This window comes from Humulus lupulus, chromosome 8, assembly GCF_963169125.1.
Source record: "Humulus lupulus chromosome 8, drHumLupu1.1, whole genome shotgun sequence".
In the NCBI taxonomy this organism is placed as follows: domain Eukaryota; kingdom Viridiplantae; phylum Streptophyta; class Magnoliopsida; order Rosales; family Cannabaceae; genus Humulus; species Humulus lupulus.
Genome location: NC_084800.1, coordinates 68202150 through 68218281, shown reverse-complemented (window position 1 = coordinate 68218281; position 16132 = coordinate 68202150). Strand labels below are relative to the sequence as shown.

At 32.8% G+C, this 16132-nt stretch overlaps 1 protein-coding gene, 1 long non-coding RNA gene and 1 pseudogene across 4 annotated transcripts; 1 reads left to right on the top strand and 2 right to left on the bottom strand.

The window, feature by feature from the left end:
- Positions 1 to 203: 203 nt before the first annotated feature.
- Positions 204 to 4799, bottom strand: LOC133795556 (COMPASS-like H3K4 histone methylase component WDR5B; annotated as a pseudogene).
- Positions 4800 to 5016: 217 nt separating this feature from the next.
- On the top strand, positions 5017 to 6752 carry LOC133797662 (low affinity inorganic phosphate transporter 1-like). Its single transcript, XM_062235644.1, has one exon. It carries the CDS (start codon positions 5046 to 5048, stop codon positions 6723 to 6725), a length of 1680 nt encoding a protein of 559 aa, XP_062091628.1. The 5' UTR covers positions 5017 to 5045; the 3' UTR covers positions 6726 to 6752.
- Positions 6753 to 8363: 1611 nt separating this feature from the next.
- Positions 8364 to 14431, bottom strand: LOC133797661 (uncharacterized). Of its 3 annotated transcripts, none has more exons than XR_009875675.1 (7): positions 14044 to 14431; positions 13620 to 13783; positions 13112 to 13211; positions 11795 to 11960; positions 10976 to 11057; positions 9952 to 10105; positions 8364 to 8902 (listed from the first exon to the last, which is right to left on the bottom strand). It is a non-coding gene; the product is annotated as an uncharacterized LOC133797661 (long non-coding RNA). The 3 variants fall into 3 exon arrangements; XR_009875677.1 differs by having other exon boundaries at positions 13112 to 13179; XR_009875676.1 differs by having other exon boundaries at positions 13620 to 13774.
- Positions 14432 to 16132: the final 1701 nt, after the last annotated feature.

Sequence of the window (16132 nt, the reverse complement as noted above, 5' to 3'; positions counted from 1 at the left end):
TATAAAATAAAAATGTGTTTGGTAACTATTTTTGTTTTTAGTTTTTAAAAAATAAAAACAAAAATGTGTTTGGTAACTTCTATTTTTATTTCTTATTTAAAAAAATAAAAAATAAAAAATATGTTTGGTAAACATGTTTTTATTTTTTATTTTCTAAACTAAAATATTTTTTTATTTTAAATATAAATATAAGAAAATTATAGTACAAAAAAAGAAAATCTTCATTCTAACAAACAGAGCTACAAAGATGATAAATCAGCTAAAGAAACATGAGTGATCTAACTGGGAATATTAGCAAAGCCAAAAACAACTTGTAGACTTTTCAAGCCAAAAAGTAGCTAAGTTATGAGCAAGCCTATTACAATGTCTAGGAATGTGAACAAAGCTTGAGCAAAAAGAAGAAACAAAGCGTAATTTAATCTCAGTGATGATATTTTGGTAGTCCTTCGTACTCGCCTCAGTACTATGAATAGCATCAATGACTGTTTTACAATTTGAAACCACCTAAAGATTGCAATTCAAAGATAGTTTAATGGCTTCAGACAGTTTCTGATGGCAGCAGCTTCCACAACCTCCGCAAAAGTCACCCCTTATGATGATGAAGAACACCAAGAATTATGAGGAGAAATCCACCTAGTGTCAAAAATAGAAAGAGAATTAAGAGTATGCCTCTCTTTCTTTCTTCATAGTAAACATAAGTTAAACCTTGAGCATGCATGCTAAAATTATCATATAAATCAAAGAAAATGTTCTAATTCTTAATTATGCTTAGAACAAAGTAAGCAAATGCAACTATATACATTTCGAACCAAATAACTATAAGTCATTTTATGATATAAATGCAACTAACCAAAGTAAATTTATATAACTAAATCTTTCAACCAAAATGTAAAACACTGAAATTCAAAACCAACTAAAATAAGCAAACCTACTTGTACCTACTTGTAATTAACCAATTTTTCTTCAGTTGAAATCTTCTCAGAAATAGCCCACATCTTTGTTTTTGTTGAAATTACAAGCTTCCTCAATAAGTCAAGTGCCCATTGCCCTGCATATGTTCCTTGATGGTGGAACACTGACCCGCAGCCAGCAAAGCCATAGCAAATTATTTTGAGTTCCATCTGCCTAAGACATTATGTACATATAAGTGTATATAATCATTATTAGGAACAATATCAAGAAATAAGTGATCCAGAGAAAATTGAAAGTGAAATAATAGTGTAGCTCTTCAAGTACAGATTGCAGCAGAGATGATGAAATTCAACAAATAAGAACGATTTTGTTACTAATGTTTTGAATACACATAAAATTTATAATTAGACCATTAAGAGGGCATCATTTGCTTGAGAAATCCTGCTTAATGATTCCTATTACAATCCACATTCTTGATTAAGTTAATGCTTATATTCACGCAACTGATTTCAATGGTCAATACTTGAGACATAGGATACAAACAAACCAGTTCCAAAAGCTGGCTGCTTAAGATGTTCCCATATACTTTAGAAACATTCTCAAAGAAATGGTAAAAAACTCAACAAATAAAAAAAATGAATATCCATGTTAAATGCCTAATATGGGTTGAGAAGGCAGCAATCGAAAGCTATTTCTATTTATCTTGCATTGTCCATATTAACTAAAATGAAATATAGTAGTTATCTAAACACAAATGGAGAAAAAGAAATTGCAAAGGCATAGAAAGCATGAACTTTGAGCCATAATAGATCTAAAAGGCATCTCTTTAATATATAAATAAGCATCGAATACAGGCCCCACCCCACGTCACAAAAACAAACATAATAGAACATACTCCTATCATTCATATGATGCTACATGCTTATCATGAGAAGAAAAATATAAGAATAGTGGCAATATGCATGTTTGTAATTCCTGAAATTATTGTACTTTGACCCTAGAAAATTACTATACAACTTGAAGAACCATATCATGATGCATACTCCAAGATCTTGCGTAAGAAAAATAACATGAAGACTAGAGTTAAGCCCTAAAAACATGATACAATAAAAAGGAAAGACATCTTTAATAGTTAAAATACTAAATCCCAAACCATTTACTTTTGTCCCTTTGTTGGATCAAAGTCGAATCCTCCCATCTGCATCATACGCTGTGTGTCTACCATGGCTAGCACAAAGAATGGCAAAGATTAGTATGTCAAGTTTATATTTTTATCACATTACTAATTGTTGTTTCTGATCTTTGGAGGACACCCAGCATGCATATCAAGATATGGAAATTTAAACACTTATCTTTTTCTTCTCCCACAATGAGACTAAATAAACTTCTTAATCCAAATAGATTGAGGAAGTACCTGATAAATAATTTTAAAGAATTAGGAAAGCTCAACAATATTAAAACTCCAAAGACAGAAAAAATTTAGACAAAAAAAAGACTACTTCAGTAACTATAATGCAAGAAAAATTGACAAGTTCCATGAGCCGCTACTGACATCATGATCTGAATGAACTTTGGGTCTCAAATAGATAAATGAACACATCAATAGCTAAAAAAGGAAACTATAATTCAATTACTACAATTCAATTATTGAAGGATGATAACACAATTCGCACAAAATAAAAATGGCATAATCATTTAACCAAATTTGTAGCAATAGACAAGACCAAACTGACAAGGGATTTACCAGTGGGTCATTGAGAGTGGCAACGAGTATGAACTTGCCATTGGGGGGAAACTTAGCGAAAGACACATCAAAGACCTTATCGCCAATAAGGGTCTTCAAGCAAGCACCAACGGCGAAGTCCCAAATCTTGCAAGACCGATCATGACTACTAGACAAGCAAACCATCGCGATTAAAGTGTACGGAGGTAACAGGCATAGAGTGAGCCTTAATTGAGTGAAGTCACTTGCTGGTTTTGACTTCCCAAATCCTAATCGTGTCGTCGAAGGAGCCAGAGATGATGAGGTTAGACTAGGGGTTGAAGTTAACGCAGAAAACTAGCTCGAAGTGGCCACGAAGGGTTTTGACGCATTCACCTATGGCTGAGCACGCGTCCCAGATGCGGAGAGCGGTCATCAGAAGCATAACAGATGTAGTGGGAGTCGGAGGACCAGGCAAGGTCGAAGATGCCCCCAGAGTGGTCGACGAGGATGACCAAATAGCAATGGTCTTGTCGAGAGAGGCGGAGGCCAAGAAGGTGCCATCGTTTGAGAATTTGACACACCAGATGGCCAAGAGGAAGCCATTGATGCTTCTACGGGAAAAATTGTGTGGCTACAGGAAGAAGAAAGAGATAAGAAATGAAATACGTTTTAAAAAAAATTTGAGAGTGAGAAAATCTTGATTTCAAAATTTCATAAATTTTAATTAAAATTTTAAAAAATAAAAAGTGAAAGTGATTTACCGAACGTGTTTTTAGTGTTTGTTTCCAAAATTTTAATTATTTAATAAAAAAACTATTTATTTAAATGTTTCCGAACGGACCCATGGTTAATTAAAAACATTGATGGATAAATAATAAAAAATATAAAAGTAATTTCTAGAGTCAACCCAATTATTCAAATTATGAATAGTTATATGCAAATTGGTATTATTATAATAATTTATTTTTGAAGAAGGATATAATTTATTGATATCATGAAAAAGTTTAATCATTTTCATTTAAAAAAAATATTTTGAGTGAAATAAAATAAAACAAATTCATAACAAACTTAATAAATTGATGGATAATTCATAACCACCAAGGCCAAATTATAAAGAAAACATTGTCATAAAAAAATAGTTTATTCATAGTATTTATATATTTTTTAAACGTAAATAGTTTTATTAAAAATATATGTTTACAACATGTATAAATTATAATAATAAATTTCATATTTTTCTCATTTTTTATTTTATATTTCTAATTTATGGTTATTAATTAATCAATGAAAAAATTCTATCTATTTTCTATTTTAATAATAATTATAATATATGTGAATTAAAAAATATCTATATATAATAATAATACTAATAATCTATCTATTTTTATTTTTAACTTTTGATAAATCACGTAATCCTAAATAGGTAATCGACAAAAATACATGTGGTTCAAATAATCTATCTATTTATTCATATTTTTAACATTTTGACAAAACACGAAATCCGCAAGTTAATTTTTAAAAATAAAGGATCCAAACGGGTAATCGGCTAAAATACAAGGTTCAAAATAGTATGAACCCTCACAAAAAATATATAAATTTATATAATTGGCTTTTTATAAAAAAAAAATTAACTTTTTGAATAAATACATGGTCTAAAAGTAAGTTTTAAAATTAAAGTGTCAAAATGGGTAATCGGTTAATATAAAGTGTTCAAATAATCGATATTTCTATTCATATTGTTAACATTTTGACAGAATACGATGTCTAAAAGTAAATTTTTAAAAATAAATGATCCAAATGGGCAATCGGCCAAAATAACTCTTATTATTCATAATTTTTCGAGAACCTACTGGAGATTTTCTATACAATAAACATCATCATTAAAAAATTATAGTCGAGACATCATCACGTGGCCATGTAAGAAAAATATTGTACGAGTAATAAAAATGAATCTCAACTATATAATCTCTAAAAACATATATATTTTTTATTATTACAAAATACTATGCAAAACACGGCTATATTTTCTAATTAAAATATAATTTTACTTATTTAAAATATCTCGTATCCCAAATTCCCACCCCGAAGCGTCATCTAAATTTTAAATTTATTTTTAAGCTATCTAAATTTTATAAAATAATAAATAAATAAAAATTCACATACTATCCATTTCCAAATCCATTATTAATTTATTATTTCTCTATATTAATCGCTTCCACAAGGTTTTATTTAAAAGTTAGTTTATACTTTAAAAAAAATCAAGATATCCAAAAATATCTTTTTAAAAAAAAAACATATATTAGTTGTAAATTATACCAGATATAAAAATATCGAAAACATTTAAAAATATCAAAAAAGATAAAATCAAATTTGAAAATATCTAACTAACCTTATAAATACCTAACCTTATAAATACCCTCTCGTGCTTATGGTTTCTGATTCACAATTCACATCAGTTGAGAGAGAAAAAGAGAACGAGAAAAAAACAGTAGACATGGCCACTGATACGACCGAAGTAGTGGGTACTGATGAGAACCAGAAACCGGGATTCAACTTCAGCGTAATGGACAGAGCCAAAATCCAATGTTACCATCTAAAAGCCGTCGTCATAACCGGAATGGGATTTTTCACCGATGCATATGACCTCTTCTGCATCTCACTAGTCACAAAGCTCTTGGGCCGCATCTACTACCACGTCGAGGGCTCTACCAGGCCTGGAAGTCTCCCTCCAAACGTGTCTGCCGCCGTAAACGGCGTCGCCTTATGTGGAACCCTCGCCGGACAGCTCTTCTTCGGTTGGCTCGGCGACAAGCTAGGCCGCAAGCGCGTCTACGGTGTCACCCTTATCCTCATGGTGGTCAGCTCAATCGGCTCGGCTCTTTCCTTCGGGAGTTCACCAACCGCCGTCGTGGTCACCCTCTGCTTCTTTCGCTTCTGGCTAGGGTTCGGAATCGGTGGCGATTATCCTCTCTCCGCCACCATCATGGCCGAGTACTCGTCCACAACCACGCGAGGCGCTTTCATCGCTGCTGTCTTCGCCATGCAAGGATTCGGGATCCTCTCCGGTGGAGCCGTTGCCATCCTCATCTCGCATATTGTTCGGAGCGTGTTCCCGGCACCGGCTTATTCGGTTGACCCGTTGGCTTCAACTCCGGCAGAAGCCGATTACGTGTGGAGAATCATCTTAATGCTTGGAGCATTGCCGGCGGTTTTAACTTATTACTGGCGCATGACGCTTCCGGAGACGCCGCGGTACACGGCATTGGTTGCCAAGGACCAAAAGAAGGCATGCCAAGACATGTCAAAAGTTCTCCAAGTCGATATACAGAACGACAGTACCATTTCCGTCGAAGAAAGTAACGAGAAGTCGTTTGGGCTATTCTCAAGCCAGTTCCTCAAACGACACGGCTTTCATTTGCTCGGAACCGCCGCGACTTGGTTCTTTGTCGACGTGGCTTACTATAGCCAAAACCTGTTCCAGAAGGACATATTCAGCGCCGTGGGGTGGTTGCCGGCGGCGAATACCATGAGCGCTCTCGACGAGCTTTTCAAGATTGGAAGGGCCCAATTCTTGATAGCCTTATGTGGTACTGTCCCGGGTTACTGGTTTACCGTGGCCTTGATCGATCGGATCGGGCGGTTCAAGATTCAGACGGCGGGTTTCTTCTTCATGACAGTGTTCATGTTCGCTTTGGCTTTACCGTATCACCACTGGACGGCCGCAGGGAACCACACCGGATTCGTGGTGATGTACGGACTCACATTCTTCTTTGCCAACTTCGGGCCCAACGCAACGACATTCATTGTGCCGGCGGAGATTTTTCCAGCGAGATTCCGTTCGACGTGTCACGGGATATCGGCTGCGGCCGGTAAGGCGGGGGCCATAGTTGGGGCTTTCGGTTTCCTCTACGCATCGCAGAGCCAGGACAAGACGAAGACAGATGCCGGATACCCAGCCGGAATTGGAATGAAGAATTCTCTTATGGTGCTGGGAGTGATCAATCTGTTTGGGTTGCTCTTTACTTTTCTTGTCCCAGAATCTAAGGGAAAATCATTAGAGGAGATGTCACGAGAGAATGAAGTTGATGACCCTTCTACTACGGTTTAGCTTCTTGTTTTGAGTTTGTATTTATTTCTTCAGTTTTTTTTTTTCAAAAATATTTCTTCAATTGTTAATACGTTTCAATTTTGTTCAGAACATTATACCATTAATATCAGACGTGTTATTAAATAATTTGACTTTTAATTAGCTAGCGGCCGGTTTGCAATTTAATATGTAATACGTACGAGATTCATCATATAATTAATTAATGCCAAAAATTACAGGGAAACTAATAGAAACAACTATTTTTAGAAATTAATCAGAAGATTAATTTTTAGTTTAAAAAATAAACGTATTTAGCATCTCGGACTTTATTAATTGGCTAATTTTTTATAAAAAAAATTATGGCTTTTCTTTTATGTGGGTTTTTTTCATATATATTATTTTCAAGTTTTTTCAATTAAGCTATAAAATATGATACGCAACCTTAGCAACCACTTAGAACTCATTAGGCATGTTGTTCTCTTTTCTTCAAATAATTATTATCAATTATATATTATTTCGCACTTTTTTAGCTGAAAAAAATTATTTGTGCCCAAATTTTCTGTCTCCTCATGTCTCACCTCATTTATTTATTTAATATATATTTAAATTATTTACAGCTTTCTTTTTTCTCAACTAACATATGGAGGAGATAGAAAATTGAGGATAGCAGATTTTTTTTCATTTTAGCTTAAAGAAATCATGAAACAAAAAACTTATACAAACTAAAGCATCCAAATTATCTAAGAACTTATTTTTTTTGAAAAAAAATATTACAGTTCTCCTCCTTAAGAATAAGGAGTTGCAAAGAAGTCAACTATGCAAGAGATACTTCTACATATATGAGAATCGTGATGGTGGGAGTAAAGTTAAAATAAGTTTAGATTAAATAATTGTGAAACTTAAGTGTTGAAGAACATCTCCAATAGTAGTAATAGCAACATCATTGGTTGTCAAAAGTACACAACGCATCTTAAAATATTTTTTTAATTTTTATTTTCTCTCTCATCCACATTACATTTGGTACCAAAATTATCTCACACTACAAAAAAAGATTTTTAAGATTAGCATTGCGAGTCCTAAAAAAAATTTTAAGACTCGTGTACGAGTCCTCTATTTGAGAGCCTTAAAAAGTGAGGTTTTTTTAGGACTCGCAAAGGGAGTCTTAAAAAAATATTTCCTAAAAAATCTGATTGAGTGCCTTTAAGTAATTTTTTAGAACTCGCAACGCGAGTCCTAAAAAATCTGGTTGAGTGGCTTTAAGTAATATTTTAGGACTTGCAATGCGAGTCCTAAAAAATCTTGTTGAGTACTTTTAAATTAAGATTTTAGAACTCGCTTTGTATGCCCTTAAAAGTAATTTTTTTTAAAAAAAAAATGCAGCTACAATTTTCATTTTGATTTAAAAAAATTATATCCCTTTTCCAAAATATATTATATATGTTAGACTTCTAAAATTTTCAAAAAAAAATACAACAAAATAATTTTTTTATTAATTACTCTATAATATAATTTTAATATATTACATGATAGTTATAATTGCATATGGATATATTTTGGTCAAAGTAATATTAGTCCATGCCATTCCAAACAAAATTTCAACCAAACAAAAGAATTGATATTCTTTCCCATTCTATTTCTATTCTCACATAAACACTATCATTTCAATCCCAACCATACAAGATTGTATTAAAAAAAATGATAAGAAATCACCTGGACTGTATTACAGTCTAGACAGCCTCAGACAAAGATAGTACATATAAGACATAAAACTACAAACAGAGACCAACAAAGACAGCACAAAGGCCCTCATGAAAAACTATCAAAACTACAACCACAAGTGCCAGTCACAAAGAAGCATTGAGTATTCCTTAAAGCAAGGAGTGCTACACCAAAAAAAAAATGCCTGAGCATTTTTCTTTTCAAGCAAGGAATGATTTCACAGCATCACAATTTTTTATTATTATTAAGGATTTCTTTCAAGTATTTCTTCATGAGGAATGAACTTAACTTTATCAGTTTCTACTGGCTTTTTCTTGGAATGAAGCTGTGAAATTGACAATTGCCCCTTGCTCATTGCTATTGTGACAGCTTCATCTCTCTTCCCAGATTCCATCAAAACTGAGTCACTGACACTTTGGCATGATTCACAGACCCAATCTTCAGGGATCTCGTGCTTTACTTTTCTTCCCATGCAATAACTAAAAACAGAGAGATATAAGAATCATTTATGATTGATTATTATCAATACTTGTATCATCACACACACTCAAAAAGTCATGGAAAAAATTTAACACCCAACAAACACATCAAGAGCACAAGAACATATCAAAAGCATCAATACCAATATTTAACATGGTTTGGCAAATATTGCATTTGTCCATGGATCCAACCAGCAAAGAAATGTCTTCTATTGAGAAAATAAAACCCTGAAGTTTTGAACTATTTAAGTCCAGTCCTGGAGCTTTCTTCTATACTTTCTTGCTCTCAAAATTTCTCTCTAAAATTTATATTTTCCCACCCTTAGACTATTTACATTGGTTACCCTACTTATTATTTGCATTAAAGGACCACTCAATACAATACTATGGATAACTTGTTTGTAATAACCCTAATTGTATTGTACAGGAAAATTCATATAGGTTACAGGCATTAAACAGAGCTTTAACAAGGCCAATTAACCATTAAATCTCAAAAATATTTCATAAGGTCGTACATTCAAATAAGATCTACTTAATCTTGTGATGAGCTCTATATTTAAGTGTACACATCTAAGACTAATTCAATAAAACAAGCAATAACTTTAGACAATACAAATCAACTTAATCGAAAAAGTAAGAGGAACCAGAATAGTATTAAAGAAATACAAAAGCCATCCAAAATATTAATGTGCTTACTTAAATAATGTTTATTTTTTATAGTCATGGTTAGTGTTGTTTAATGATCTTGGTTCAACTCTTCATAACATAGTAAACAGCGAGCTCGCTGAGAATAGTACACAGTGGACACTTGGCCCAAATTATCTTGGGCCACTAGCCCAACTCAAGCACAAAATTTAAGAATATTAAATTTAAGAAACAAGCCATAAAATGAAATGCAAAAGCTAAAAATCAAGTATTTAAGCATGATGAATATAGTGTTTGCAGCAAGAGAATTCAGGGAAAAGCTACTTAAATATTTTATCTCATGAATCTTGATTATCTTTGCTACGGATGAGTGACTAGCATGGATAGAAAGAATAAAAACGAACCCTTCCAGTGGATTCGGCTGGGGAGGGTGGTGTGCCAAGCAAATCAGTCATGAGATCCAATTAGTGTATCACATTTTCCCAACGAAACAGTGGTTTTCCTGTAAGCATTTCAGCAAATACATCCTATGCTCCAAATATATATTGCAGGAGGGTACTGAAGACAAAAAGTAGAGGTCTTAGACTCTTAGTATTAGAAAAAAGTACTAAGCAACCATACACTTTATATTTTTTTGTTTTTGAAATCGGAACACTGAAAAATGATCTTCATTATGAACATTCATTATTCAAGACAATAATCAGAAAACAAACCAGCAAAATAAAAAAACAGCAAGCAAACAAATTCTGTAGTCTGAGAGCATAGCATTAACTAAAATAGTCAGAGTATCACCATCAAGAATAGTTGGTAATATTAGTAGCTTATTTTTATTGTTATATCTATGAATATGCTGATATGTATATACACATAGACTCTTGGTATTGGGATTCATAATAAGTTTAGGCATCTCAAGACTCTAAATCTTGAAACAAAAGGTATAATAGTGAAAGTAGGAAGTAAAAAAGAATGGCAAAAACCTCTGAGGTCTGGGAATCGACTCTTCTTGGCAGCTAATAAGACATCTGAGGTAATATTACCCACACTACTAGAAGAAGAATCAAGTCCTGCATTTATGTACTGGAAAACTAATTAACACCTGACCTCCCTAGATATATAATCATCTATATATAAGAAATGGTTATAAACTCAGATTTGTTCTTACAATCGATGGCCCTTTATAACTTTATTTATCATAAATCTATGACTCGAACCAAAAGTAAATGGAATGTTCAGAAATCTCAGCCAATATATAAATATATATACAAAAAGTGAGTTCTATAGCAAATGGAAAGTTCAGAATTCTCAGCCAATTTTCTATCATCATCCAAAAACAAAAAACTCAGAACTAAGACAAAAACATAGGCAAATGCTAAATCTATATTATATACAAAATTTGAGTTCTAAAGGAAAAGAAGCTTATTTACTTACTTGAAATGAACAAAAAGTTCTAAGCTTTCTTCTTCAACTTTTGGGGCCAAGGCTAAGCTTGGGTGCCAGCCATGGACTTCATCTGATAATCAATGCAATGAAACAACCAACAAATTAAAACTAACCCATATAATATTGACTAAAAAGAAGACCAAAAAATACTCAATATAAATAGAACCCCTGTAGAAAAACAGTCACAAACAAGAGAAATAAAGCATCAAAATATCACAATTTGTTCAAAACAGAGGCGATACCATCTTTTTTAGATTCACAACAATAAATATATATTTATAAACATCAATTTTATATATATATTATATACTAAAGGTACTTAATGCTTAATAAAAAAAATTAATATTCATTTTCTTAATCTATTATATACATAAAACACTTAATTCCAACTTAGAGAATCTAATTCTAACTCATCATAATTTATATATATATAATTATTTTTGTTTGAAGAGATTAATCCATCAAATTTTACAACAAAGAAATATCAGAGAAACAATAAGGTGTTAAATTTTACAACAAGAAATATCAGAGAAAATACCTTTAACACCAAAGATAAAGGGCTGGCCAAAAAAACAGAGGAATATACAAATCAAACTTTTCCTAATAGTTAAAGGAAGGTTTTCAAATTAATAATAAACCAAGGGACAAAAATATACAAAAGGAGAAAATTGAAAGTCACATTCACATAATTATGTTTTTCTCCTTATAGGTAGATTAGAAAATAAAACTACAGTATTAGCATAAACAGAACAAAAGCAAATAAATAAAAGTGCTATCTATTTGAGTTCAAATGGGTGAAATACTTACTCGCCCAAGTCTCCACTGAAAGCCCCAGTCTCCCTTAAATTCAACTCTTCTTCTCGTAACATTTCCACGTCATTCTGCTCTCGATAGAGTTTGTAGAAATCTTGCAAAAGAGCAATGTCTTGGCTTCTATCTATAACTCCTCCCTCATTTTTTTTGCAAGTTTTTGCTAAAATTTTGGAAACAAGAAAAAGTAAATATATGGAAAATATAATATTATTGTCGAAGTGTATAGAATGCAAAAAAAACAGACTAAAAATCTGGAAGTCAAGTTTATCCATTTCAAACTAAGCACACATCTTAATGAAAGACATCAATCCAGTTTTAAATTGTAGAACTCCTCTTCCTTCACTATCAGGATCCATATTTTGAGCCAAAGAATAAGCATGTTCACACACTGTAGGTATACAAAAAAACCAAGATATTCACAATGCTGTAAACTGACAAAATTGAGCTTAATAAGTACTCAGTTCAGTTTCTTAACAACTCAATATGATAGAAAACCATGACAGTATATAAATGAGTTCCAAATTGTACAGCCATGAAGAAAACTATATAAAGTATACATAATAGAAAGAATGAAAAATAGTTTGAACTTTTGAATTAAAGTGTAACATTAATATTACCAAGGAAATGTTAAGCTATGACTATATTGATTTATCTATGATCAAACATAGCTATATTATATTCTCTATGGAATAGTCTATATAAAACATCTATACACCATATTATGTTTCTAAGGCATTTTACCAAACATATGGAGTGCAGTTTTTTTTATTTTCTTAATCCATGAGCATTGTTACATAAAACTTAATCTTTAATTTCAAAAAGTTTCAATCTAAAATGAGCAATAGTCAGCTAAAAATCCAATCTCACAGTCAAATTTTATAGTAAGAGCCCAAAGAAATTACTTCTTCAACATATTGGATTAAGTTTGTATTTATGCATCTAGAAATTGAATGAAGGCATAACAGAATAGTACTCACTTTTGTTGCATAGCCCCAAAAATCTCATATGGCAATTAAAAGTCAACAATTTGGTCTCTTTGTTTCCAAGTTGTAAACCGTCTAAACTCTCCATAATTGCTATCATTTGCAAGCCACATTTTTTCAAACATTCCCATCGACAGCAACAAAATTCTCATTGATATAGTTGAACTCACTTAAACTTTCTTTTATATATAAATATATATTTATACATATATACATTTATATACTAGGGGAAAAGAGCATTATTGATATTATTTTATATGCCCAAAACAATTAGGTCCTATAGCAAAATAATTCTCTAAGAGAGAAATTAGATATTTAGAAAACAAACCTCATTTTCTCGAAAATGCATATCTTGAGCACCCATATAGTTGCATAATATTGATTCTTTACATCCATCTGAATATCCAAACAAGCGATAAATCACCACCCTAGAAATAGAAATAATTTTTACATTAAAAACAAAATTTCATCATTGATATATTGACTCAACAATTTTTTTAATAATTTCTTTTATGGATGCAAGTGGTCTAGGCTCTAGACCCCATATAATTACCAGCAGAATAACGTAAAGCTATTTAACACTATCAATCTAAGCACTTAAGATATTCCATCATAAAGATAGACATATACATAGAACACTTGCTAATTATTAATTGTTGCTTATATATGTATATATATATACATAATAGATTTAAAAGAAAGTACAGGAACAAATGGATACCTGGTAGCGATAGGCACAAAAAAATTCTAATCCCATTTAGTTTCAGGTATAACAAGTTTCAATCCAAAAGATACTTTATTATAAAACTTGTTATAAAAGAATTAAAAAAAATTACCTCTTCTGGAGTTTCAGGTCTCAAATATTCTGATAGACCAGGAAATGGCACTGACACAGCTTTCTTGCCCTGCTTAAATTCAGGAACATAAGCCTCTGAAGAAAACAATCGATCTTCATACACTGGCGGTGGTGAAGGTGAACCACAATGTCCATCTGAGTAGGCTAACAATATGTTTAATTAAAGGTTAAAGGTTCAGTAGTACACTGATTATTGATCAAAATCAATGTGAACTTCTCTATATAAACTAATTACCCCATACAAAATTTTGACAGCAATGGAATTTACCAACCCCCTTTGTAACAGAAATCAATGTGAACTTCCCTAATTTCATATCCATTATAAACTGCAAGTGAACAAAATAGTTCTAAAATTTGAACAATCACACATGAAAAGGCAACGTTAGAGACAAACAATAACTCACCTCGAGAAGAAGACTACGAGCAGCAAATGGAGAGTTGATTCCGTCTCCTCCGGTCACTTAAAAGCCCCATCCTTGGCTGGGATTTGTTCGTCTTGATACCCTGAGTTCACCCATGCTACCCTTCGCCTGAGACGATGACAGAGGAAGCCAGAAATTGGCCTTGAAGCCACGGCGGCGACGTACGAGCCTGGAGGCTTCTGCTCGCGGCGGAGAACGGCAACGAAGGGCTCGCGAGGCTGGAGTTTCGGCGGTGGCTGGTACTCTTGATCCGGTGTCTACACGGCGGCGACCATCGGAGGGCAGCCGTTCGGGCTAGCAGAGAGCATGCGAGAGAGAGAGGGAGAAAGGAAAATGGATCGGGTAGGGAGGGAGGAAGAAAATGATTTGTTACTTTTTTTTTTTTCTTTTTTTATTTTATAAATAAAAATCTAATTATATTATTCAAATAAAAAAAATGTGATTATAAAACTCCAATATTATACTCCTAATACTATAAAAAAAAATTAAATCACAACTATATAAATTCTCTTCAATTTATAATAATTGTTAGCTATTTAATTTAAATACTAGGTAAAAGTGCACTTTAGTTAACTTTATTTTAAAAAAATATTAATTTATATTTAGTAATATTTTTTTAATTTTTATATAAATTATAAATAAATAAACAATGCCATATATTATAAAAATTTATACATTAAAATTATTTTACAATATTTTTCTAATCAATAAAACAACTCATCTTTAAATAATACTAATTTTATAAATATGTTAAACAATAAGTGTTTTTATGATTCTTTTACTTAACAATTTTAATGATTTGTTTTGGGAGTCCTTAATACTCTTTTAGGACTAGCAAAACGAGTCCTTAAAAGTTACAATTCCTAATTTTTCAACTCAGGTGTTTTTAGGACTCGCAAAGCGAGTCCTAAAAGAGTATTAATGACTTCCAAAGCAAGTCCTTAAAATTGTTAAGTAAAACACTCATTTTTTAGCCCAGATTTTTTTAGGACTCACATATTTTTTTAGGACACTCATTGCGAGTCCTAAATTGTGTTTTTTCAGGACTCTCAATGAGTGTCCTAAAAACTCCATAAACATTTTTAAGGACTTGCATTTATGTGCGTGTCCTAAAAAAGTGTCCTGTAAAGGGTATTTTGTAGTAGTGTTCAACAAACCTAGCAATGTCACGTTGGCATGTGATCTGGCAAAGGGTGGTCAAGCCAACTTCTGTGGCTAAAGTGGAGGAGATACTCTAAATAGGTAAAGATTACTATCGAATCAAGCTAGAAATAGGCCCATTTGGAAACACAAATCTTCAAACCATTAAAAAATAAATTGATATTTGCGACATAAGTACCCCCAATGTTTGAGGTTTGTAACCGACATAAACTCAATCTTTTTTTTAGCGGGGAAAGTAGTCAAAGTTAGAAAAGCAGTAATTATGTTAGTTCCTGTCCATTTAGCTTCATTTGGTGATGACTGGACCAACACGTGTCGCTTCGTGATTAGAGCCAGGTCGACCCCTTCACCTTCCTTCTAGAGAGAAAACCCAAACCTAACCACAAATGTCTTTAATTCCTCAAAATCCTAGCTCATCGACGAATCAGCTCTCAATGTTTTCTACTCTGGTCTCTGGCCTCCTCTGGGTCTCCTTCACTCAAAAGGTCTTTGTAACGCCCTGGCTACCCCAGAACAATTACGGTGAACAGTGAACCAGAAATTTGACTCGCTACCCGAGTCCTTTGGTCAAAAACGTGATATAAGTGTTATTACAGGGGTTAAGGTGAGAACCAGTAAAAAGGTAAGGATACATTTCATTAAGTAAATAAACTGCTCATGAGCCTTTCAAAATGTTTACAAGTTGTTAACAATACAAAAGAGTCACTACTGTTTCAAATTTACGATCCCCGCCGGCCTAAGTGGCAAAAATAGGGTAAATTCCTAGTCCCTCTGAGAACTCCCTGACCGTGGTGGTCAAGCGGCCCAATATGTACACAACATCGCCCAAGCTCTTCACTCAAGGTTGGGTGAGCTTCTCTTTTCCTTTACCTGCACCACGTAGCACCCATGAGCCAAGGCCCAGCAAGAA